This window comes from Anthonomus grandis, chromosome 4 (genome assembly GCF_022605725.1).
Source record: "Anthonomus grandis grandis chromosome 4, icAntGran1.3, whole genome shotgun sequence".
NCBI lineage: Eukaryota > Metazoa > Arthropoda > Insecta > Coleoptera > Curculionidae > Anthonomus > Anthonomus grandis.
In genome coordinates this window covers 27,603,521-27,630,276 of record NC_065549.1, presented here as the reverse complement: position 1 = coordinate 27,630,276, position 26,756 = coordinate 27,603,521, and the positions used below count along the sequence as shown (strand labels likewise).

General features: G+C 32.9%; 1 protein-coding gene and 1 long non-coding RNA gene across 4 annotated transcripts in view; one reads left to right on the top strand and one right to left on the bottom strand.

Moving 5' to 3' along the window:
* Positions 1–26,756, bottom strand: part of LOC126734965 (uncharacterized) — a 202,465-nt gene that overhangs the window by 16,958 nt on the left and 158,751 nt on the right. For all 3 annotated transcript variants that reach the window (XM_050438833.1, XM_050438831.1, XM_050438832.1), the window contains 11 exons: positions 23,998–24,228; positions 23,799–23,945; positions 23,579–23,732; positions 19,642–19,814; positions 14,921–15,103; positions 12,306–12,440; positions 12,129–12,240; positions 11,631–11,782; positions 11,405–11,578; positions 9,088–9,267; positions 3,898–4,068 (listed from right to left, as the gene is read on the bottom strand). In XM_050438833.1, the coding sequence (XP_050294790.1) occupies positions 3,898–4,068; positions 9,088–9,267; positions 11,405–11,578; positions 11,631–11,782; positions 12,129–12,240; positions 12,306–12,440; positions 14,921–15,103; positions 19,642–19,814; positions 23,579–23,732; positions 23,799–23,945; positions 23,998–24,228 (1,812 nt within the window). The remainder of the gene's footprint in view (positions 1–3,897; positions 4,069–9,087; positions 9,268–11,404; positions 11,579–11,630; positions 11,783–12,128; positions 12,241–12,305; positions 12,441–14,920; positions 15,104–19,641; positions 19,815–23,578; positions 23,733–23,798; positions 23,946–23,997; positions 24,229–26,756) is intronic.
* Positions 26,570–26,756, top strand: part of LOC126734980 (uncharacterized) — a 31,875-nt gene continuing 31,688 nt past the window's right edge. The window contains exon 1 of the long non-coding RNA XR_007660241.1: positions 26,570–26,661. This is a non-coding gene — a long non-coding RNA (uncharacterized LOC126734980). The remainder of the gene's footprint in view (positions 26,662–26,756) is intronic.

Here is a 26,756-nt window from a genome sequence, read left to right as displayed (position 1 = left end):
TTTTTAAATAATGTGAAATCACCGAGACTAAATCGGCTTTTGCAAGTCATTTATTGTCCTCAAAACACTTTCCTTCCATCCCGAAAAATGTAAAAATCCTTCATGAGTGCCCCAAGGGAAAGAAGCTTGACCTATTAGAGAAGATGGAAATCACAAGGGCAAAAAGGAGTCCTGTACTGTCTTGTGTGAATGATGTTTTTACCTTCGAACCGCATTTAATTTTCAACAATATTTATCACGACCTGGATAGCACGTAAGTTAAGCGCTTGCCTACGAACCCGATGGTCGCTGGTTCATTTCTCGACCAAGTCATATTTCACTTTTTATTTTTTATTTTATTTTTTGCTTTTTTTCCGTTCTCCCGTTCAACTTAACCTCACTCTGCTTGTTTTGTTTACTTTTATTGAATTAGTTTTGACACCGAAATTAATGTGAACGTCAACATTATTTTTATTTTGTATGTATTTATTTTTGTTTTAACTTGAATGTTTGTGGTGTTAATCCTATAGCTTTACCGGTAAGTCAAATCTTTATATTGTAATTTGTGTCTATGCATTGTTGTTTTTGTACTAGGGTTGCTTTCTGTTTTCTTTTAGATCTGACGATGCCTTAGGGCGAAACACGTGTAATCATTTTTTTAAATAAACATCTTTTGAGACCATTGACTTTGTGTCCCTCTGATTGATAAAAATAAAAATTCAGAGAATTTTTATTATCAAGAGGTCTCTTTGAGAAAAATGGACTACTTTTTTGGTTGAAATTCACTTTAACAGTGACACTACAACAATGTCAGGAAATGTCTCGATACCATTAAAATAAACAAACACGCCAAAAATTTACCAACACAAAATATTTCGAGACTTTTAATAATTTAATGGTTTTTATTTTATTTTTTTCGTATTTCTCCTTTAGATAATCACAAAAGTAAATAAGGCAATTTAATCAGGAAAAAGGGCTCTTTTCAATGAGAGTTTAAAAAAAGTGGCTTTCCATTTGAAAAAAAAAAGTTTGGGTTAATTTGGACCTCCTCTGTAGGTGAAAAAATACGAAAACTATCTTGAAATGTGAAAAAAAATAAACAAAAATCGACGAGTCTCAGGAATTTTGCGAGATAAAATTTGATTAGTTTTAACTGAATTTATTCCAGTTAAAGTCACCACACTGTATATTATGTAATCCGAAGCGTAAAAAATTGTCGATAATGATGAAAAACGGGTCATGCACTTATTATTAGAATGGCTAATAATTTAAAAAGATACTATTATTGATGAGGTATGTATAAAGATGTTCAAAATGTTGTAAAAAATTGCGATAGTTTTCAAAAAATGAAACATTCTAATCACTATATTAAAGAGCCTATGGTTATCACAACTACCGCTAATTTTGCATTTTAAAAGGTATATTTAGATTTAGTAGTCTACTACCAACTGATATTAATGGATTTTCATACATTTTGACTCCTTAATGCAATTTGACAAAATTTGTTAAAGCATAACTGTTGTTAAATGTTTTAAAATAATTTTATTCTTAGGTACGGTATACCAACAGAGATTATATAAGTTATTACAATAGTGATAAAATCTACTTAATGTGGTGAACGAGCTGACATTCGTCAACATACTCCGCAGAGAAGTAATTGATCTAACACCAGGCAAGGGACGCATTTGTGGCATGTATCTGACGAACCTAGTTTGTTAGATCACAGGCATATAAAGTTCGAACTAAAATCTGCGGACACAATTCCATGATTTAGAGGAATCCCAGGAACAGGAACTGCAGTGTCTATAAAGATATACTAAAATGCAACCTGAATAACTGCCCAATGGAGAGTAAAAACAACCTGGAGGTCGAAGTGCTGACAGAGTTAGTTAGAGAGGCCATCAGAGATGCAAAATTCAGACCCCCCAAGAAAACCATGTTGGGCAGGAAACACCTCTTTAACACAGTAAAGAGAAGTGAAGAGTGGAATTAATACAGACAAAGCTTAACTAGATAAAATAATGGCAAAAAAAAGGCAAAATGAGAAGGATGGAGAAAACTATGCGGGGACCTAACGAGATACCAGCATATGCAAGATTCAAATGCAGAATATACGACTACCGTGGAGAAGATGGTCGGCCCAATGTTGAACAATAAAAACTGTTGCTACCCGCGTTAGGCAAAATAATGCGGACCAGTCTAGCCACGGCAATGTGCCGTGGCCATGGTATATGTCCACAGAGTTAGAGGGAAGTCAAGGAAGTATTCCTACCGAAAGTGAAACGCGACTTATACGCGAAACTCAAATCCTTCCTGTAGCAGGAAGTTATATACTCATTTTTATTTCATAATTAAAATATAATAATTTATCTCTTTAAAAAATGTTATGCTAACCTGATTAAGCATGGTTACCTATTTAGTAATGTATTATTATTTTCATAGACGAATAGTACATCATTTAAAACCGTAAGCAATGCATGTAACTGGTAAGAAGAATTTGAGCAGTTTCAGGTAGAGTTTTGAATAAAGAGGTTCTAAAAAGGACCCTCATATGTTATCATTATGATCCCGGCATTAGATTAAGACAAATTCTTACATCACTCCTCCTGAAAACAAAGGAGAACCTTATAAAAAGGTATATCAGGGACGATGTACTACGGGCTGGCTCTCTACATTGACACCAATATGTCTATCAAACAGGTAAATCTTGCGAATCAGCGATATACGAGATAACCCACAATGGTCGAATAATCTTAAAACAACAAAGAAATCGCCTAGGAGCCTTCTTAGACATTGAGGGAGCATTTGAAAATACATCATATGACTTAATCAACCATGCCATAGCAGCACGAGGTATATATCCTATGATAGGTGATTAGGTCAACCAACTACTAAATCATAGGAAGGTGACAGCCAGTTTCAATACCACTACGGTAAAAGCAAGGGGTGCAGCCTGCAGGGGAATCCGCAGGAGGAGTACTCTCACCGCTGCTGTGGAAGCTTGTATCGGATAGCCTGCTGAGAGGACTGAAGCGACAGCATATCGTCGCCATGGGCTAGGCAGACTATATCGTTCTATTAGCACGGGGAGGGCAGTCAGGCTCATGGATTCGAAAAAATGCAAAGAGTTGTCGAGTACTGATGCATGGAAGAATAACTAAGGGTAAACCCCGCAAAAACCTCCATACTTGCCTTCACCAAAAGGAGGAAACTCGACCCCATTAGAGACACTGAGAACAGAAACTACCCGGCTTAGGCAATGCGGCTACTTAGTATGGTACACTGCGGCCACACGATTGAAGATCAGGGTAGCTAATGATGAAAAACGGGTCATGCACTTATTATTAGAATGGCTAATAATTTAAAAAGATACTATTATTGATGAGGTATATATAAAGATGTTCAAAAAAAATCTATTCAAAATAATTTTATTCTTAGGTACGGTATATCAACAGAGATTATAATAAGTTATTACAATAGTGATAAAATCTACTTAATGTGGTGAACGAGCTGACATTCGTCACCATACTCCGCAGAGAAGTAATTGATCTAACACCAGGCAAGGGACGCATTTGTGGCATGTATCTGACGAACCTAGTTTGTTAGATCACAGGCATATAAAGTTCGAACTAGAGAGAAGTTAGAGTGTGGCCGTATTATCGGAAGAACAACAGGGCAGGAAACTCACTCTGAACCTGTTAAAAATGGACAAGAGCGGAAAAACTATTTGTACCTTATTAACACAACGGTATTTGATTATAAAATAAAATAACCTAACAATTTTATCTCTATAATTTGAGATAAATTCTTCTCTATATTATTTTAAATCACGTTCCTTTATAATGTTACAAAGCTCGCAGTATTATTTTTTATCAAGTAATTACTTACAAATCATTAATAGTAAGTATATTCTCTTACATTTTGGAACTTTTCCGCTCCATCTCGAATTTTCCTGACACGCCATTATCGGTTGCCCTTCCATCATGTAATCAGGATTGCAATTAAACTGAACAACATCACCGGCCTTATATGGACCAGATCCTTGAATGTAGCCATTTTCCGGAACTTTCGGATCATCGCAGTGGACTTCTAAAAGTTCAATACAAAAAAATATTTATTTAAGTAATAATTATTTACTTTATTTTATGAAAACATGATCCTATTCCATTCATTATTTTAGTTTGACAAGTATCGAAGAAGTAAAAGACACTGTTTAGAATTTGCTCTTAAATGAGATATTGAGTTAAAGTTCTTAGAAAAATACCATGATGAAACTATAGAAAAATACCATGGGATATTTTATGGGATAATAAATTTTGGAGGAATCAGCCTAAGTAAAACAACATCTTCGATATTTCTCCAATAGAATGATATATTAACAAAGATCTGGAAGTTTCCTATACCATACATTCTCAAGCTAGAAAATGCTATCTTTATTGCACTGTATCTCACACAATGCCTAAATGTGTGTTTAAGGTTTATTATTAATTTTTATTAGGGCACGAAAAGATAACGCAGCTTTAAATCGGTAAACCCAGCTTTAGTATCGAAGGATAAATCAATGTCATAATTGACTAATTAAAGCTATTAAGGGCCGGTATTATAAATATTCGTCAAACGTTAACTTTAACTTTAACCATCAAGTTACCCTTAACAATAAAATGTCAGTTTTATAAACGTCCCATTTCTTCTTCTTCGTCTTTGAGACGTTATTAGAGCCATGGACTACTATCTGAAAAGATTTTTCGTCTTTTTATTTTGGCTTGGCTTGGCCTTAGATATACTTTTAGAAAGAAAACAAGCTAAAGAACTATAAAAAATGTCAGCAGTTTATATGACATATCAAATGCTTGATAATCCAGTAGTCTCGAGGAGATAATTTCGTTTTTTTGCCGCCATTAATATGTCGAGGAATAGAAGGTTTTTCAGCGTTAGGTTATATTCCAAATTATTGATGGAATATATGTCAAAAATCAGGATTTCTTTATAAAATTAACATTAACTGCTACCCCATATACCCGATAAAGTTAACTTCTACACTTTGAAGTTAACTGTGACATGTGACGTTATGCCACAAGTTAACTTTCTTGAACTCAAAAAAAAATTAATACTTAATTTGTCGATTTTCGCGTCATCTTTCACCCAGTCAACATGTGGTAGTTCTTTGTCCTTTCCAATTCCTCGTATCCCTTTCCCAGACCCTTTCCTACCCCGTGCCGTTCGTGGCTAAGCCTATTCACCGCGGTAATCAGGCCGGATGATGCCGGACGCATCGTGGGGGAGGCGATAATGTGCAAACGATATAAATTTACCTCGCATATACGTATATACTGAGTTCCCAATTTCAAATCAAATCAGCGATGATGGCTAAATAAACAATTTTGCTAAAAATTGAATTTAAAATCTGTGACACTTTTTACATATTAACTCCAAAAAAAATAATCTATAAATTGCGGCGAGCCGCTAAATCAATACTTGAGGACACCAGGCCTAAAAGGGGTAAGTACCTGAAATCCTGGGTCTCTCCGACTGGCAGCAGGGCTCACCTGGTCTGTATGGAGCTCCGTTGTTGGCAACTATACGTTTGAACCAAAAAGAGGCAGCAGCAGATTAACCAGTTAGGAGGCCTCAAGAATGTCTAGCAGGTAGTGAAGGGCAATAGGTTAGGTGTAGCCGATTAGAAAGAATGCAGGTTCCGGAGGTGACGATCCAAGCGACTGGATATGATGGCTCGTGGAATAGCAAGTGAGGTAAAAGCAGTAACAATAAGAGGTGCAACAAAAGCAGAAGCACAAGATAAGCAGAAGTACAAAATAAGCAGAAGATACAGTCCTAAAAAAGGAGACCACACAAGAGGTTCGGCATGGCTGTCAGTTGACAGTCGGCAGCTGTAAGTAAGTTACATTTTATAAAATTGCTCTTTGAAAATTTGGATGCATTGATGTTTTTTTGAATTAAACTAAAAAAAATGCAAATAAAAAATTAATTAAATGGAAAAAAAGGAAAATGGCTTAGGAATGTGGCATGTGCTAACTTACCGAAGATGAAATATGACCTTTTCTGGGGTTTATTTAACACAAACAAAAACCAGGGAGCCCTATAAACTGTTAGGCCTACTTAGTGAATCAGAAATTAAGCTAACCTAGCATATACTAGTGACTACGAAAAAAAATTAGGTCAAGATAAGGTCGCACATCCGCATTAGGCGAAACTATCTATAATACTTTACGACTAGACAAAGATAAAGAATGACCTATTAAAAATAGGTTTGTCAATTTTCCCTAGATTTTAAGGTATGCACTTATCTGTCAAGTACCTAGATGTTGACCTGCTGGGTTTAACTACTAGGTACTATCTGATACCAACACTGGTTTAAGTGATGTGCAACTATGGAGCAACTTATAACTTGAGACCATGGTTCAGCAACAATAATTTATTAAAAAAAACTAACAGACCAGATTTTTATGGCTCGAACAAAATAAACAAATAATTAATATATGCTTAGTATTCATGAAAATCTGAAATAGGCCAAATTGACCTCTAATTGACTTCTAATGCTAACCAACTAACAAAAATATAAAACAATATCTCATATTGTTATTTACTTTCCTTAATTAATAATGGTTTTTCTTCTGTTTTAGATCGGATGCTAGGAAGGACAGTCTTAACAGTGTATAGCTTCAGTGTAGTATATATATATATATATATATATATATATTTACTTCATTCTGGCAAAAAAAGATTAATCAGTTAATTGTTTAATATTCTTGTGTCTGAAATTAAAGAGAATTAGATAAGCAAAATAATTTATATTTGTTGAAAATTAAACCTGTAACACTTTTTAACAAGAAGATCCTGACCATAATACATAGTTTACATTACTATTCCTTTAAGAACTATCTTAATCCTTTTATGGCTAGACACTACTTTGATTAAATACCTTCGTATATAATTTTTATTCCCTACTACTAAACCAGCAGTTCTTAACTAATTTTCTAAAAATCATACATTTCAGAGCCGGTGTGGAATAGACTGGACTCCCTGTTTCGGGTGTAGCTTAAATAAGAGTATCAAAAATAAACCAGATTAATATTTTCGCTAGCGCTTCAGCCTCAGGGGGGGTTGTTCTTATTTGTTAAAATATATTCTGGTTATCCATTGCCAAAATCATGTACTTCACCTCTGTTCCTGTTTTGGAAAATTTTACTAAAAGTCTTTACTTTTCGACAAAGCTAATCAGTACCGGGGACGTCAATCTTTTAGAAATAACTTCAAAGGTAGTAACTCTATACCATGCGGCTTTAAAAAAGCTAGTTCAGTATGAAAAGCTGCACTGTTTTTAATATGTTCTGTCGTTAATTACGACTAGAATGAATACATATTAGTGGTTTTTTTCATATGCTCTAATATTCTGGTAAAGCAGTAGTGTGGGTTGTCTTAATGTCAAGAGCTCTACACTATTCCACAACCACACAAAATAAATCCCTAGATTAATTAACTCGCTAAAGTATTTAATAATAATAATGGCTTGTTTATGCCAGACTTATCCTTCTGATAGCAACTTCACGTCGGTTTTCTATATTTCTATTGTCAGTTTAAAATAAGCTTTACATGAGATTATTCTCCCCATCATTTACAACCTCCTTGGCATGATTACTATGCATTGGTAAAGGCCTAAGAGATTTGTGCTAGTTAATAAAGTAGTTATGCGGAGATGCTGTACCTTTCACGGGACTTAAAGTTTAGCTGCCCATCAGAAAACTATATTGGCGAAAAAGTACATAAAAATCGTTTGCCTCCATAACCTTATTGGCAAAGCATGCGAATGGAAGCCGCCAATGTTTTCAAAAGCCGACAGCCACTGTATCATGGTATGAGTTATAAAATAAAAATATGAATACGACTATATCTGAAACACAAATCCTTTAATATTGTTTTTATTTATTTTAATTTAGTTTTTTTTTAATTTCAGCAAATGCCGGGTTATGCAGCTCAAGATGGATATATTTCTAACCATCCTGTATAAACGGTCTAACCGCTCGATAAAAGTCTTCCAGGAAAGGCCGACTCGACACCTCTCTGTCCACCTCCCCTTTTTTTGACACTTGTCAGTGTCACTCAAATCTCATCTCTCTCGGTTCTTAGCGTTATTACGCAATTAATCCCGCTCTCGGCTCGATATAAATTTGATGTAACTGTTCCCGGTCTCGATTACAATCAAATAAATTGTAGCGTACAAATTGTAAACTGTAAACCCATGTAATTCATGAAATTCATGAAAAACTCCTGGTGTGACCAAGTTGGATGTAATTAAATAAGTATTAATTTATTCTGGGATTTTATTTAAATCCTTTGGTCTCTTATCTCTATCCAGCTAAAAGGAAAATTCCCAAAAGAATACAGTGAGATTATTATCGAAGGAATGGTGTAGCGACAGATGCCAATACATCCTTTTTAACTTAAAACTAAATCAGACACTCACAAACAACCATGCCAAGTCTGGGACTCTGATCCAGGGCCACACGATTGCTAGGCAGGTATATAAACGCTGCGATACCCCGGGAGCGCTTGCAAGTATTTAGTTATAATAACAAATTCTTAGTTGGTAATTGTCCTCTTCCAATACACTCTACGTTACATATTTACAAAGAAGGAAACCGATGACAGTTACGGGAATTTTCGCTCATCACTTTCTATATACCTTAAATTTGTCACGTTTGCATCGTTTAAGAGTTAATGACAGCCAAACGTTTGATTTTCATGTTATAAGAAGGTAAATAGCTAATTTAGGGATGAAAAGAAAAGGGCTTAAAATATTGGCCCATAATTGGGCACTTAAGCGTGACAAATGACAGATTCAGACATTCATGTTTTTTCTCGTAGTTTACTTAAAAATAGTTTTTGAAGTAAAACTTCTTAACGCACGCTTGACTTGTGAAGTAAGCTGGTGAATGCGTTACGAAAAGTGTGATCCGGCGAGGCGAACGGTAGTTGAGAAGGAGATATAAATTAGTGGAAATAGAAAGAGAGAGAGTTACGGTTTTACTTCAGTCGTGTGGTCTCAAGCGCACTTATTTTTTTCCTATTAGGGTAGAAACGAATATTTACCTTCACATATCGGAAATGGACTAGCCCAATCTCCAGTCGCCTGACAAATCGTTTCAACAGATCCCTTTAATCCATATCCCGGATCACAGCTAAATACTGCTTTACCTCCTACTTCTCTAGATATCACCATTACTTTTAAATGGGGGCTTAAATTTGATCCTACATCTCCACATTCAATACCTAAGAAAAATTTTAATTGATATTGTATAGTCCTATGGTTGGAACCTTTGGTGTGATGCTCAAATTACGAGACAGTTTTACCACTAACCAAATCTTTTAGTGGTAAAACTGTCCTTTTTAATCTCGATACGTGTTTTGCTAACGATGTTAGCATCTTCAGGAGAAGATTAAAACTAAACTAAAACTACTTACAGATCTAATATACTAATGATGTAACTAATAGAGTAGAAAAAGCAATAAAGCATGGCCAAACAAATTTTAAACACTAACTAAGCTATATAATTGACTATAAGGGAATGGACCTTTATCCCTGTTAAAAATGTTTTTTTTGATTTTTGAATATTGCTAAACTTTCGTATGCATCTAATTTTCTATTGTTATTAACTTGTTTAAGTAATTTTAATTTGTCTATCCCTACAAAGAGACCAGTATTTAAAACATGTTCAGCCACACTTGACTTTTCAATTCTTCCATATTTCACATGAGCTTCACTATGTTCTTTAAATCTGACATTAATTGATCTTCTGGTTTGTCCTATGTAGTTTTTATTACAATCGTTGCAATTAATCTCATAGATCCCAGACTTTTCATTGGTCTTTATTTTATCTTTTGGGTTTTCTAAAAGATTTTGTAACATGGCCGAACTTTGATATACCATTCTTAGACCTAAGCCTTTGAAAACTCTATCAAAGCCTCTCGTCAAGATAGGATCGTATGGTATTACGACAAAAGTTTGCTTATTTTTATCTTTTTGAAATGTGGTAGAGTTTTTAAGATTAACGTTAAACCTATGTCTTCTAATCAGCTTATCAATAATATTATCGTCATAACCATTGACCCTAGCAATTGTTTTAATTGTTGCTTTTTCTTTATTAAATCTGCTATTACTTAGAGGAAAATAGACCAAATGATGTACCAAGAAATGCATGCTAGCTGTTGTGTATATGGGTTCACACACGTTTTCTGGTTCGGTTTTCAATAAAAAAACACTATTTTGCAATTAAGGTATACTTATTAAAGAGAGTGACTACTGGTTTACATGAAATTATGTTTAAAATATAAATAATTCTAGCCGAATTACTGAATGGAATTGATGTGTTTGCCGTTGATGATAGCTGAAATCTTAATACTGAATGACTGTGAAAGAGAGGGGTTCTACATTAGTAAAGAGGGCGCGCGAAGCGCTTACATTAAAGGAGATCGTACGCTTAAGGATTATTATTTATGCAACGACGGAACACTAGCCATTTTATGTTGAAAGCAATGGTTAGAATCACTAGTTATGTATCTAAAAGTATTGGTTTCTTTTCTATAAATATCAAATTGTAACTTATTATTATTTTTGACGACAAGAGTATCTAAGAATGGAAGTTAGTTATTTGTTTCTTGTTCGAAGGTAAATTTAATAGATGGAAAATAGTTATTGAGTTGTTCTACAAAATTATCAATATTGCATTTGCTTTTGTCAAATACAGCAAACACATCATCAACATATCTTAACCAAACTCGTAGGAAGTAATGGAATGTATTTTTTGCATTTAAATTAAAACGTTTCATAAAGAGCTCTGCTTGAAAAGGAGAGAGGCAATTACCCATGGCTGTACCTTCCAGTTGTTCATAGTATGAGTTGTTATATTGAAAAATATTTTGTGACATACAAAGATTTGTTAATTTATTTATTTCTTGGATATTATCGAAACCATTACTTTCGAGAAGTTCAATCAGATATTCCAAAGTTTATATTCCAGGAAAGTTTAGCAATATTCAAAATCGAAAAAAACATTCTTAACAGGGATAAAGGTCCAATCCCTTAAAGTCAATTATATAGTTTAGTTTGTGTTTAAAATTTGTTTGGCCATGCTTCATTGCTCTTTCCGCTCTATTAGTTACATCAATAGTATATAAGGAGATCTGTAAGTAGTTTTAGTTTAGTTTTAATCTTCTCCCGAAGATGCTAACATCGTTAGCGAAACACGTGTCGAGATTAAAAATAAAGAGTTTTGGTTAGTGGTAAAACTGTGTTGTAATTTGAATTTGTGAAGTTTAAAATCTTTAAACTTGTTTTTAAAAATTTAGAATTTTGGTATAAACTTTTTTCATCTTTATATAAAGTTAAAAAAAGTAACAGATAACTTACTTTCACACACTGGAAAAGGTGCACTCCAATTTCCAGAAGGTAAACATTGTATTTCTGGAGCACCAATTAGAGAGTTGCCATTAACACAGTGAAATTTTACTATAGTATTCATTTTTGTAATTTGTGTACTAGCTGTCAGTCCTCTTCTTTGAGGCAGTATTGGACAGTGAACAGCTAAAAAATATTAAGACTTTTGAAAGAATATTTTAAAATTATATTTTAGTACCTTTCACTACAACTTCAATAGAGTGACTATATCTGGCAGGTGTAATGCAAGTAAATAATCCTGAATCATCTTTCGAGGCGTGGTATATTGATAGTCTGTATTCGAGCTGCGAGTCACGACCTGGATCTTCAGTCCAGCCTTCTTGGTATCTTCTAGGAAGCAAATAATACTAATGGTCTACCCCTTTATTTGGTTTTTACTCTTCGTTAATCAAATATACCCCAAATATATTTGATCAACGAAGAGTAAAAACCGAGTAGAACCACTGAAAATGGGCAACCCAACAGCATCAGTTAGGATTTATGGTAATCGTTACTATAAAAAATTGACAAGAATCCTTAGCTTTTAGTCAAACTATCTGAGACCTAAAATTTCCTAATCAATAATAACTTATTATCTAAAACTTTTCAAAATATGCGCAATATGAGAGCTTTTTGAGTCACCGCGCAATATTATCTATATTACAATATCAGAATATTTTAATTTTATTCTATTTACCTATAGTCGTGACTAACATTCCACTTAGGTATTCCGAATCTTCTAATCCACAAGCACTCCATATGCAGAATGGTACCTGGATAGACAATCAGCTTCCCATCATTAGATTGGGCTAAAAATTAGGCGTTAGATTAGATTAAAAATTTGTTTAAAGGCAAAATTATCAAAGCTAACTACCTATCGGTCCTAATTCGTGTCTAAATAAAATTGTTGGAGGTTTTTCCATAGAATAATCATTTTCTTGATTAAGTCCAAAGCAAGCAGGTTTTGGGCCATCCCATTCGCCTCCCATACATCTTCTTTTTTTGGGACCTTTTAAAAATAATAACCATTGAAAAGCAAAAAGCGCCGATTTCGTGTAGAATTTTGGAACATTAAAGATACTTCTAGATTTAATATTAAAGTATAAAGTTAGTTACCAGTTATAAAACTAGTGTTTTTTCTTTAATAAAAAAGCAAAAAATGTTAAATTAACAAAACAAATGAAATGGTAAGGGTTGAAGATATTATAAATGAAGACAACGGAACTGTAAAAATTAGTTACTACTTCAACGTTATCCCGAAAAACTCACAGGTTGAAAATATATGATGATGCTGATAAAATATTAAATATTGCAATATCTGCACTTCCGGTTAATACATTTACAACTTTAATAATTTCTGTCAGGTCTGTATAACAGTTTTTGTTAAACTTACAAACCTTTTCAACAGAATTAAGCTTTTGTTTTATTACCAAGATCTATATTTAATCCTTATAGATATGGAGAAGTCTTAGTAAATCGATTTTTTTCCGTTATTCGTTTCAGTAACCTGATAAACCTTTTCCTTTTCGTTCTTCTTCGTCTGCAATCATCAAATCAGCGATCAATAAACGATGATTAGGAGAATCTATTAAGAGATTTTTTTGCCAACCCAGAGGTTTTGGAGAAGAAGGTTTTGACTCTATGCCAAGTTTCAATAAAAATAATTTTCAATATTACCAGGAACATATGCAAACGTCGGCAAATTAGTTCCTTGGGTGCCGAAATACTCATGCATAAACATACTATAGAAATTCATAGGCCAAACGTCAGATACAATGACAATAGTTTATCGATTCCCCATTTGCCGTTACAACTCGAGCCAGACGAGTTCCTCGACTCTCGGGCTCATTTAATTTGGCCGAACTGTAGCAGAGGGGTAGGAGAAATGCTATTATCATTCTCTTTTTAACTTGTGACTTAAACTTGTTATTATTTGATCTTGTACTGGTAGTAAGACCTTTGTTGGCCGGACATGTATGTTAAGAAATCATCAGCCTGTAGATTTTAAGCTGGTATCTCTAAACAATTACTATTATCGTTTATGCTATTTGGTAACATTTTGCTTTTGTACTTTGTTCTGCTCATCTCATAATTTCCGTAAAGTAGCTCCAATAGCAAGAGTTATGTTGCGACCATGCATAATATCCGTTTTAGTTTGTTCAAGCTGTAAATAATTTTATAAAATATTGCATCCCTCATTATTCGTTTATATCTTCAATAAAATTATAAACGTTTAGGTAATTCTTTATCTATAATTAACAGTCTACCTAACCTAAACTTATATGTATTATATGTGAATAGTTAATAAAACAGTACTTCCTCTTCAATCTAAGCAGGGCCGATCTTCCCTAGTAAATTAGCGCTTACTTGATAGCATTATCAAATCAATTAATGCGCATACCAATGAAAAACTAAATTTACAAGAAACAAAAGGAACAAAAAGATTTATTATAAATACCAACGCCTATGCACGCTCATTTGATTAATATACAATAAATAATTTTATTTAGAAAGTCGCATCGTAGTCTTCTTTATTTAATTTAATCTTATACAACTGCTACTTTTTTTTATACTCGTTAGGGTCGGGGATGTCGTATCTATGACTATGATCATGCGACATTTGCATTAAAAATGTGGTGAAATACTACTACTTCCGAAAGCTTAATTATATCTTGAATAGAATCAGTTTATGAAGCTTAGTCACTCATTTCTACCAATTTTCTTAAAATCATATTAACAATTATCAAACAAATAACGATTATTTAATAACTCGGTGACTGTTTAATGTTCAGTGTGTAATTTTCAGAATAAGGCTCAATATTGAAGAATATAGAATATAGAAGATGTAACAATATAAACATTACACGCAGCCATTGGTTTTTGTCAATCGCTAGTGGTTTATGAAAAAAGCCTAACCATTCAAATGTGTATCTCCACTCTTGCTGATTTTCCCATATGATTTTTCGGCTAAACAATACGTAATATAGAAAAATGTATAAAATAAAAATGAAAATAGTTAAATTCTGATCAATTAAACTTCTGCAAGTAAATTATAGCGCAGTTAATTATCCAGACTTTTTCTTCTATAATTTGTTCTGGTCGACTTTTTAGCCAGAAGAGCAGATTTAGAGTTTCACAAAAAACGGCAAGGTTAAACAAGGTTAGGCAAGGCATTTTCATTTTTAAGCTTTCGTCATAGACCACTGATAAAAATAAAGACTTAAAAATTCCAAATGACCGATTGAATATGAGATTTGCAACACATCTTCAATTGCCCAACCTATATATATATTTATAATTAAGCACATACCTTATATATTAAGTATATGAAAAGCATGTTTAAGATGTGTTAATTCTGTGTGTGTCCAAAGGTGATCTATGTTCATGCTGTTTATATCCACTAGGAATGTCTACTGGCGTAAGCAAAAATTTAAGTTTCAGTAAATAATATCAATTTTTATATATTTATAAACAAATTAAGCAACTTACCAACCATAGCATATTTCCCAATATCCATACATCTAGAAATCAAAATTGCACCTGCAGGAAACTCAACAACATCTTCCTTAATTTGTTGATCATTATAGAAGGAGATCACATTTGGTTCTTGATTTCGGAATATGCAGGTGCTATTATTTACTATCATTTGAGATGCCATTAAATCTTCTGCATCTGTAATAATTATTAATTTTATATTGGTTGATAATTCTTTCTATTAATAGTGATTTAAAAAAAAATAATAGCAGTAATAGCCCAACAAAAATATATTTGTATTCAACAAATTATTATACATGCGTGCTAAATTTTAGTTTTTCAATTTTTTACTTGTTGCCTTCAAAAGTCTTTCAGTCTAAAATTCAATTCAATAGTCTCTCTTTAATGAGTGGTTAAACTATTGTCCCTTTATTAACTGACAATATCCTTAACGCAACTAAAACTCGTTTTGAAAACTTTTAATTACTTCGCCGGAAATAAGCCTATACTTCTGTATTATTCTTTCTTTCAAATCCTCAATATTGTCCCGTTTGGTCTTGAAACTATAGCACCCAGGAACTCACGGACAGGTCTTGCAAAATGAGCTGGCCCGCCCGGATGAAACCAGATGTTTCTATTTGGGACGTCAGGTTCTATACAGTAATGGTCAAAATAGCCAAATTCGGTAAGAGGTTCTCATGCAAGAATTCTATTGCTATAATTGAATATCTTGCTCCATTAAGAGTTTCTTGTAAGAAAATCGGTTCCATGACTCAATCACCAACAATCCCCGCCCAAACATTTTTTAGTTGTAGACTTTTTCCAGGCGTTGGGTGTGGCCTTCGCTCATCTAGTGTGGGTTTTTGTCTGCACTATAACAACAATTTTGACGATTTACCTCACCCTTCAACATAAAACTTGATTCATCAGAAAATAGGACGTTTTTTATTTGTAGAACATTCCTGTCTAATAGATTTATTATTTTTCCGCAAAACTGGCGTATCTTTTATTTGGATCATCTTGGGTGAATTCCTGGAGGATAGTTATTTATAGGGATAAAATTTTTCAGACGTAAGAACTCTTGCAACTGAAGACTGGCTAATTTTGAGTTCCCTAGCTATCTACCTAGTGGGAAGATTTTTTTTGTAAAAAGAAAGAAACATTCATTTTGTCCTCTTCACTGGGGCACTCCGGCGATAATATTTTGTTTGTCTTAAATGCTCATTTTCCGGGAATTATTTTTCGATTTTGCTTATGCTACTTTGCCATATGGGTGGTAAATCAGGATACTTCTCTTTGAACAAATGGATAACTCCATTTTGTGTTCTTATTCTATCTCCGTAGCCAATCATCATTTCAATTTCAATGCTGTGTGTTTCAGCCAAGTATCGCATTTTATAAATGGCGAACACCAAACTGTGAAACGACTAACAGTTTCGCCGCACAAATATGAATCGAATGTACCACTTACTGTCCTTATTTGTTTTTATAAATTATTTGTTATCACAATGTCGAACCATTTATATTAAATTAAATTGATTTTTCGAATTAGATAATTTTTGTTAAATGTCTTTTAAAGGCAAGGTGTAAATGCTTTAATAATAATTATTAAAAGCATAGGTTTAGGTTGGGTTAAAAAAATAATCGAGGATGTTACATCTCACATTTGAGACGACCTGTATAAACATTTATTTCTTCAAGGCAATATAAAATAATAATCGACGTGTACGATAAGATTTCTGAAAAAAAGGACATCTTTAAATTAGTCAATTTATTTCCAGTTAAAGACTCGCACTGTATATAGGTGACAATTTAAAACCCTAATATTACGAACGAAAACTGAATAAAAAAAACGCTGTAAACAATTTCTTTAAAATGAAGGTGGGACAAAAACAAGCATATTATTTGACCCTTATCTGCAACCCCTATCCAAGGGGTGATGTAATAGAATAGAAACGGGGATCGAGTAATATATAATCTTGAAGCTCTTGAATAATGCTTCGAATGATACCATAGAAAGCCAAATTTCATAAAATTCTTCTCTGTTTAAAAAGGAAAACAATAAATAAAAACACTATTTTTAATAATTTTTATAATTTAATTAAATGTTAAAAATGATTTCCGTCATTGGCAAGACAATATTAAAGCCTAGTTTCAAATCCTTTACGTAAATTTATAAATGTTGCTCTGGATAAAGCACGGCATTCCTGAATTATTCTATGCTGGAGTTGCTCTAGTGCCTCAGGTTACGTTTTAAAAACTACAGATTTTAAGTGTATAGAAAGATATAAAAACGAAGAGGATAATGATCATTGAACCACTCCCGCACTATTAGTGATTTGATAGACCTCTTTAGAATGCCAGCATACGTTTCGCCATTTAAATTTCCTGGTCTAAATATTGGGCTGATAATACCATCTTTTAATATACTACTACTACTACTACTACTACTACTACTACTAGTAGTTCAAACATTAAATTTCTGGGGGTACTGGGTATGCCCTTCTCTAAATATATATAGGTTCTCGTCATTCCAGTAACCACAGTTTTGCTTATTAATGCCCATTTAAATAAAAAGTACACTCATCATTGTGACCAAATATTTTTAACAATTTTAATTAGTCGAGCTTCTACCGTAATTCTATGTGATTATTTCATAACATTGGATTCTTCTGTCCGGGTCGTCGTCAACAGGTTCTTGCAGTATTCACAGTTTATAAGGATAAAACTTATGAAATTTAATTTAAATTTAAGAACCTTTCTTATTGAGTCACGACATAATCTAGTTGCTACGGCTTTGGTTTTTCATTCCAAATATATGAAATTTTTCAAGTTTTTAAATTGTCAACCTGCATACTTGTGTTTCAAATTCGACCCTCAATATGGGGATCTCGCAAACTATAAGCGATACAAAGGTTGTTAAATTGGGGCAAAGTTAGATATTTTTGAGCTTAACAATATGGCGATTAGAAAATGCGAGAATTCAAAATTATGAAGAATCAATTTTATTTTTCTCTGAGCTTATTTCTTATCAGATTTTAAAATAATTTACACTTCTGCATTGCCACTTTTTTTGTGCTACATGATGGTGTTTTTAGATTTTTAATTAAACGGTTCGCCTTTTGCCAATCATGAACAACTTTGTTTTTTCTTATTGGCGCTATAATAAATTTTTGCATTTTTAAAATAACTACAAAATTACATTTTCTACGATGTACCACAAGTAATATTTATTCATTTTAAAAATTCGAATTTTTGAAAAAAACCAATTTGCCACAGTAGGCTGTGATAAACTAACAGACAATATTTAAACTATCATAAATATCATATGTTTCAAATACTTGTATGTTTTGCTAGTATTGTAGTAAGTGACAAGTATTTTACTAATAATTTAAACAATTATGGTTTTGACAAATGTAAAAAAACGAGATATAATTAAAGTAAATTATAATAATTATGATAGAAATGTCATTAGAAAGTCAGAAATATATTTGGAGTGACAGCAACCGCAATTAAAGCAAATTGAATAAACCTTAAAGTAAATATGAAGATAGAATGGATAAAGAAATTAAAAAAGACTTACTTATTGAGGTATAGATTAGCGATTTTTGTACTTACTTCGCTCCATAAAAAAATACTTTGTAGATGAATATGAACCCAGAGAAATCTACACGGCAAGTTTCCCAAAATAATATTGCCTCTTATACAAGTGTTTAGAGATAACTTGAAAAAAAAAAGAAATGGATTTAGGTCGTTGAAATTTAATTTTGTTCAAAACTGAACCCTGGTGATGCTGAGAGACGTGTTTTTTTGTAAAAACGCGGCTAGCGCTAGGTACTGAATACCCGACTTTTCGTAATTCAATTCAAATCTTTTTTTTTTCTATCTTCTGTTAACAGGAATAATAAATGTATTGGAGCCAAAACAATCGAGACGAGTTTGGTTGGAGAACGAGTTGGGTTCGATTTATTCAAAATGTTTAAAATTTACTAAAATGATCCATAACTAGATTTAATGAAATTTTCTTAATACAGTCCTAGAGTATAAGCCACAATCCGTAAAAAGGTTTGTATTTTAGGACACATCCTATTACTATCTCTCTTCGGCAAATGGAATAACATTCATTGTTATAACATGAATAAATTGTTATAACAAGTCACATAAATAAACGCGATTATTCAATAAAACAGCATAAAAGGCTTTGATTTCTTGAATAGGAGGTTGCGTTTTGACGCGTTCTTTAATTATTTTTCAATTGACATAATACATAACATTTTGTCAAGTGCAATTTCAGTGTTTACTAATATTTTCGATGCTTACTGACTACATTTCTGAAAAACTGCATTTCAATAATCATTTATAATCAGGTGCATTTAAAAAAATAGTAAATGCCAAGAATAATAGTTTAGAAATTTTAAATAAGCGTGTTAAAGATTCAAGTAATAAAATACAATGCATACTATTTTTCCGTGATTACTTGATTAAAAATTTTAACGCATTCATGGCACCTTTTTTCAAAATTAAAAAAAAAATATTTTTTCTATAAATAAAAAACAAAAAGTGGCATATGCGATATAATTATTCTAAGTTTCTGAATAAGTATTCACAACGTAACGACTATTTTTCCAAAAAGCAGCATTTTTGTAATGGAAAAACTACGACTCCCTACATTCTCTCTAACATAGTTTAAACTGTTAAAAATAGTGATAAAAATTTGATATCGAAATATTTTTTACCGCAATTTAAAGATCTGCCAATCCAGCTTCCATCTTCACAAATAATTTTCCATGTCGTCTTCTCTCCCATTATACTTTCAATACAATTAAAAGTTACCTCGCTACTTTCTGGAAAATTATTTTCATCGTCTACTAATGGTTCTCCATTACGATATACTAGCGAGCCTCTCACCCTAAAAAACAAAAAATATTTAAAGATGGTTGTAAAGGAATTAAGGGTTATACAGCTTATATTAAAAAATTACGCACGTTGAGGTGTTTAGGAAAAAACCTGGCTTCTTTTTCAATAATAACACCTTCGACTTCAAACTGCTCAAGTTTTTTCTCACCTAGTTACAATAGCTAGCGCTTGAGGACTAGTTTAGAGTCAGTGAAAAGTCAATAGAAAAATCATAGATGATAAATAGAATGCATAAGCAAATGGATACCACTAAGTAGATTATTGGTAGAGACAACAAAGAAATAACTGTCATATGTAAAATACTTTCATATAATTGTCACCTGCATCCTTATTTTAACATAATAATAAGCCTCGGAGAAAGGTCGATGCCTGGGGATCGTAAGGGGATTTTGAAGCCGGCGCTGAATGTGCGGACCGTCGATGGCAAGGTGCTGAGGAGGGGGCTCCTGTCATATATGAGACTACAGCTTCATTACAACCTCGAGTTGCACAGGGTCATCAAGCACCAACCAGGATCCAATCTGCTAACGGTGTTGCGAAGGAAACTCAGCTAGTGCTCACTCAAGCAGGGTTACCGAGACAGCGCTAAAAATTGACATCTACCATAAACAAATCTCTAATGTGCATTTTCTTTAAGGTAACAAATCTAGGGAAACAGATGATTGGCTACATGCCGAATTCTGCCGAACGTGACTGAGCAAAGAATCGCTGACCAATACCGCGTTATTCATAAAAACAACTTAATCTCAGAAACCCGAATTAACTTTATTATAAGGGAAACAGATATTTATCTTATTATTGCAGCAGATATTTATCAATAGGCCTTACATGAAATAAGGGACGATTTTTAGGACAAAGTCGACCAAGAACAGAAGCGGAAGAAAACTTTGATCTACCAGACCAGGAACCATTACCAGAAGTGAATAATCAAGAAATAAATAAATCAAGAAACTCAAAATCTCAAAACTCAAAACTCAAAAAAAAAAAAAAAGACCAGAATAATGAACATTATAATGAAGTACATGCTAAACTTAGAACAAAGTTTAGAAGGGCAATGCAATGGCGGAGTATGAAGGCACAAACCCCTCAACAAGACCAGCTCTTCCTAAGTTAACTCTTACCGCAAATTGGCTATTCTTGTTAATGCTGCCAACTTAATTATACCTGATTATATTCTTACAGGTTCGACACTTGAACTAACTAATAATCTACTGTGCGGCTACCGCTATCATTAAAACTTTGGGATTAAAAATGATAAATAACCAGCAAAGTATTAGACATAATGTAAGACCGACACCGCTATGAGAAAGAAGACTACTGAAAAAGATTGAAGATATTAGGAAATATATTGGCCGGTTAAAAGAATACATCGGAGGTATCAAAACAAAAAAGTACAAGAAAGAGTAGAGGAATTAATGCGCTAGACTTAACAACATACACAGTAGAAAACTATACCCTAGAATAATACCTAGACACCCTTAAACAGAAGTTATCTATTTTTTCAGGTAGCTTAAAAACATGACACTGAATGGCTGACTCACGAGATGGATCAAACTGTCAAACATAATCAAATGGCATTTTTCCCATTTTCAGTTGACGAAGTGACTAATGGCATAAGAAAGCTACATAACTGGAAATTAACATACTACTCCTGGGCTGAGCTTATCACGTTTATAATTACTGGATTAAGAAATTATGGTCAACACATTAACAACTGACCGCCTTTTTAAATGACTTGCTTAGCTCTTGTCCAAGGACTGCCAAAACACTCAAGATTCGGCTAAATATCGGCCAATGACATGCTTACCCAGACTTTATAAACTAATCACATCTTGCATTACAGAACGTATTTACAGATATTGTGACCCAAATAGCATCACATCGGCTCAACAGATAGGATGTACAGACAGGGTGCCATGGGGTGTAAAGAACGGCTAATTGTCCAATAATGATAACCACTTAATTTCCTTTTTAGAATTCACTATGGCATCTTGGCGAACACCAATATAACTTCAGATGCCCAACGGTAACTGCATTGGAACTAATATGATTCCTATTCGTAGGGGTATATTACAGGGAAATTCCTTAGTTCATTTTGGTTCTGCCTTGCTATAAACCCACTCTCTAGCCGACTCAATTTGCCTAAAAAAGGATAATAGGGAACTAACAAGAGTAAACTATCTACTTTATAAGAATGACTTAAAAATTCTTGCAGCAATATGAAATCAACTAGATCAGATGCTTACAATAGTGGAAAAAATTATCTGATGATATAGGAATGACCTTTGGACTTGATAAGTGCCGTACTGTAAACATTATTAAGGGTAAACTACAACTAGGTGAGTTTCAAATAGAAAACGATCAGATAATTAATGCTATGGACAAAAAAGAATCCTATAAATATCTAGGAATAAAGCAGACGCAAAGAATAGACCACAAAACTATAAATGATGAAAAGATTGCTAAGTACAAGAATCTAGACACCAGATACAAAGACAATGGAAAATGACAGAGGTGCGGACAGTTCTAATTATTGCGTCAACAACAGGAGTAATACTAAAGAGGCTGATCGAAAACATAAAATTGCTTAACCTTAAGGAAAGCATCTATAAGCTAATGCAGAAGTCGACGCTATTATCAACTATTATTTACAAATAATACAGGGAATTAAATAATATATATAAATAAAGTTAAAAAACAGAGTCCGATAATAATAATAATAATATTAAGAACGGATTCATGGCGTCGAACTACTGGTTGTGGCTATTCAAGATCAAGTAATAGCAACAAGAAATTATTTAAAGTTTGTCGTACGTGGATTTCAAACTTTTGCACCAACAGAATATTAAGAACAGCATGATTTAGTTGCTAAGACACTGCATCAAGAGCTCGCAGAAAATCTAAATCATAGAACTATAAATCTCCGTATATGCAAGTTTTAAATAAGGAGTTGGACGAAATGCTTAAACTTTGAGTAAATGAATGAATGAATAAATCTTCTAGTCCGTGGTCCTCTCTCCTTTTCTATATATGAATAAAATTAGTAATACTACCCTATATATATGTATATACAGTGCATCCGTAAAGAAGCGGATAAATTCAATAGAAATTAAATGGACCGTTTCTGAAAAAAATGCCCGAACTAGTCGATTTTAATATTTGGTTTAGGGTTTTTCTACATGGAAATTAAATACACAGGATGACTCAAAAAAGATATGACGTCATTAATAGATTTTTTAAATGAAAACCACCATTTTTTAATGCCTGCTTGTCAGCATATTAACAATGTAACCTAAAACTTATCTTTTAGAGATACTGTGATATAACAGAAATAAATTCAATAAGGCAAACCTAATTGAATAAAAATAGCTTTTTCTCGAAAACTATTCAGTTTATTGCTATTGGCTAGGAGTATCTTTTTTTTAGAGTATGATCGTCCCATCTAGAGAGCATGCTTTTTACTTTTGGCATACAGGGTGTAAAAAATTATAAAAATATGTTAATGGAATTCTCTCCCTGGTAAGCAAATTCATCCAAATATATCTTTAATAGGTTCATTTTAAGGAGACTTTTCTATTGATCATTATATTAAAATTTGCAATTATTCAAACTATTTAAGCTATCTAAAAAAACAAAATATTCAGACGGATACAATTCCGTTGGAAATGAAAAAGAATGCTGCAGTTGAAATTTTTTTATTGAAACTTGAAATTGAACTAAAGTTAATTATATAAGTATCTAAACATAATAACTTACTTCGCAGGTGGACCACACGGTTTTCCATTAGAACTTCCATATTCCACAACAGTGATATCACCGCCTTTAACAATATCTTTTCCTCCTAAGTAGTGAGTTTCTGGAATTGGCTCCCCATCTTTGGTGCAAATTGGATGTTTAGGCTGTAATTCACCTAAAAACATTATAATATTTTAGTTAGTGGTAAAGCCTCCAGAACGAAAATAAGTATAACACGTACCAATTAAACATTCTAATGGTTGTACACTGGAAGGTGTATAGTCTTCCTCACATTGAAAAGAAACACTTGATCCATTTGCAATAGTAAGTCCTGGTCTATAACCCGACATGTACTGACCGTGATAAATTTTTGGTAAAATACATGGAGCTTCAAGCATCAAGAATAAAAAATTCAGAATTTTTTTCGAAATATGTATTACCTGGAGAACACTCCGGAAACATAGTAACAGCCCACTCGCCATGATAACATCTCATATTACTGGACCCCTGAACCTGATAGCCTTCCTCACAACTAAACTCCACCACTTGACCATTTTGTACCTCCATCGTTGCATTAAGTGGATAATCAAATTTAGTACTCGTGTTAGTGATATCATCGACTTTGGAAAGTTTGTAGATTCCAAAAGAAGTTTCTGGGACATAACATGGTACTAAAATCAATAAAAGATTATGTGTATAGAGCGTAAAGTTTAGGTGAAATAAACTCTATATAGAAAATTGTTAAAAAATACTAAAAAAATTAGATTTAGTTTTTAGTTTGCAAATTTAAGACAAACCTTTACACACAATAATATTTGATAAGAAGCAAAATGTTAGTGATTTATACTTTAATTTGTCAAAAAATTTCGGCTCTATAAATCATCAGATGCTTGTAGACATCAGATGTTGGTTTCATTTGGGATTAAAGGTAACTGTCTATCTCTATTACAATCTTATCTCAGGAGGAGACAGTAGGTAGTGTGTATGGCATGTGAGGGAATACAATCAGTATTATCTATTGGGGGTATTTCGGAGTCTTACAGATGTGGTGCATATTATTTAATTTTCCTTAAAAAAAAAATATTATTCTTTATATGCAATCTGGTGAGTTAAGATTTCTCACCAGATTGTGGGTGAGCAGGTATCCACCTGATTGCCGAACTTGGTTGGGAGCAGCACTATAATATATTATCTCAAAAATTAATAGCACTTATGTTATAGCATTATTTTTTGGGGTACACTTAAAAGTGCATTCGAATGTTCAAAGCTGAGAAACAAATTATAAAATGAATATTTGAGGGAGAGTTGCAGACCATATTCTACCCTTTTTTTAACTGCATAGTTTAGTACATTAACAGGAATATTGAGAACTTTTTGCAGCAGGAGACCATGGACACAAGCGGTCGAATGAATGTTGCAATATTATTTTATAATGAATCCTTTTATCCTAATAATTCATTATATGGGGCTTTAAAAGCTTCTCATAAGTTGTCTGATAATACTAAAAGTGTACAGAATATTGTGCTTAGGACGAAATCCCTGGTTTTTTCCAAACGAAAGTGCTTTTATTTTTTTAATGCTATATAAACATTATAAATTTTGTCATTTTTATGGTTTTAATATTAATTTATGTACTATAAGCTTTAATATGTACTATGTACTATAAGTATTATAAGCTTTAAATAAAAGTTAAATTATCAACAAGAAAGTGGAAATACTAGCCACTTTCTTATTGACGCTAATTCAAGATTTTTAATAATTGTGTTGGCAAATAAAGAATTATTTTTTAATAAATTTACTTTACTTTTCTTGAAAGGGTATAAAATATTCTAGGACAATTCGATCTCTGGGAATCACTTTAGATTCCATGGCCATCTGGTGCGCGATCACGCAGACATCAGAATTAAGTCTGCCCTGTAACATCCTTCACTGGATGTATTCATCTGTCGTCAAACCTATTCTCACATATCTCAATTTGTTATTTAAAAGTCGTCTAATAATCTTTTGGTTAAAGATAATAATTTTAATTAACATGTGTATGTTTTTATACAATTTTTTCCTTTATATACTTTTAATCGCATTGAAATGGTTAAAAATGATCTGTCATTTGTTGAGTAACAAAATCCAAACGTTTTACGGATGACACCACACTATCCTCGTTGATACCGTAGATTGTTCTTTGGACGCGCAGGAGTGGCTGGATGTCAAATTCGGTAAAACCATAATTCTGACATCTGTCCTGTCTTACAACCAAGTATGGATAGATGCAAAAAAGTATGAATAGGAAGTTTAATGAATGACGTTTACTTAGTTTACCTATTGAATCTGTATTATACAAAGGCTATAATTATATTCACCATAGTATGGGTTTCATGGTGCATGTGAAAAGATGAATAACCGTCGCCAAGTTGTATGACCTCACTAACTCTTCATTTATTACCACACAGAAGCTTAACTTGACTAGATATTTAATATGGTGTCTTCAACAAAGTTTACAACTTAACCTTTACCTACTACCTACTATGTGAGTATACATTATAAATTTGACAGGGAGCGAGAGAGAGAGTGCAAGCGAACAAGATATCTTAATTTGGAGTCTGTTGTACCACGAACTTATAAATATACCAGGACTGCTAATGTATATGGCCACCATACCCAAAAATGACCGCTGCCTGATGGCCGCCATTTTTATAGTGGTTGTGTCATTTTGATGTTGGTCACTCTGAACATTTTCAGTGTTGTCAACAAGAAATATTTTAAATCACGGTAATGACGTTGACGACGCTGACGTTTGACGTATGACCTGTCATTCCGATCTCCCCGAGACCGCTAATAAACTCGATATGTCAAAGTCAAAGGGAAGCTATACAAACAATATTATATAATAATAATTGATATCAATTTTTTGATATTTGTTGAGAAGCATTATATTTCTTAGTATTAGTTAATATTAATGTTATATTATATTATATATAAAGTTAATATTAATTTAATATTAATGTGTATGACACAGTTAAGACATCCAAACCAAATAAAAATGCAGAAAAGAATAAATTATCAAAAGAGCGAATAGATTGGTAAGAAATACAGTGAAGAACGTAAAGGTGAGGTTGCACGAATATTTTTTTTTAATTGATTTTTGATTAGTTTATGTTTATTTCTGTTGAAAAATATGAGTGACGTTATGTTTACGCCAGTA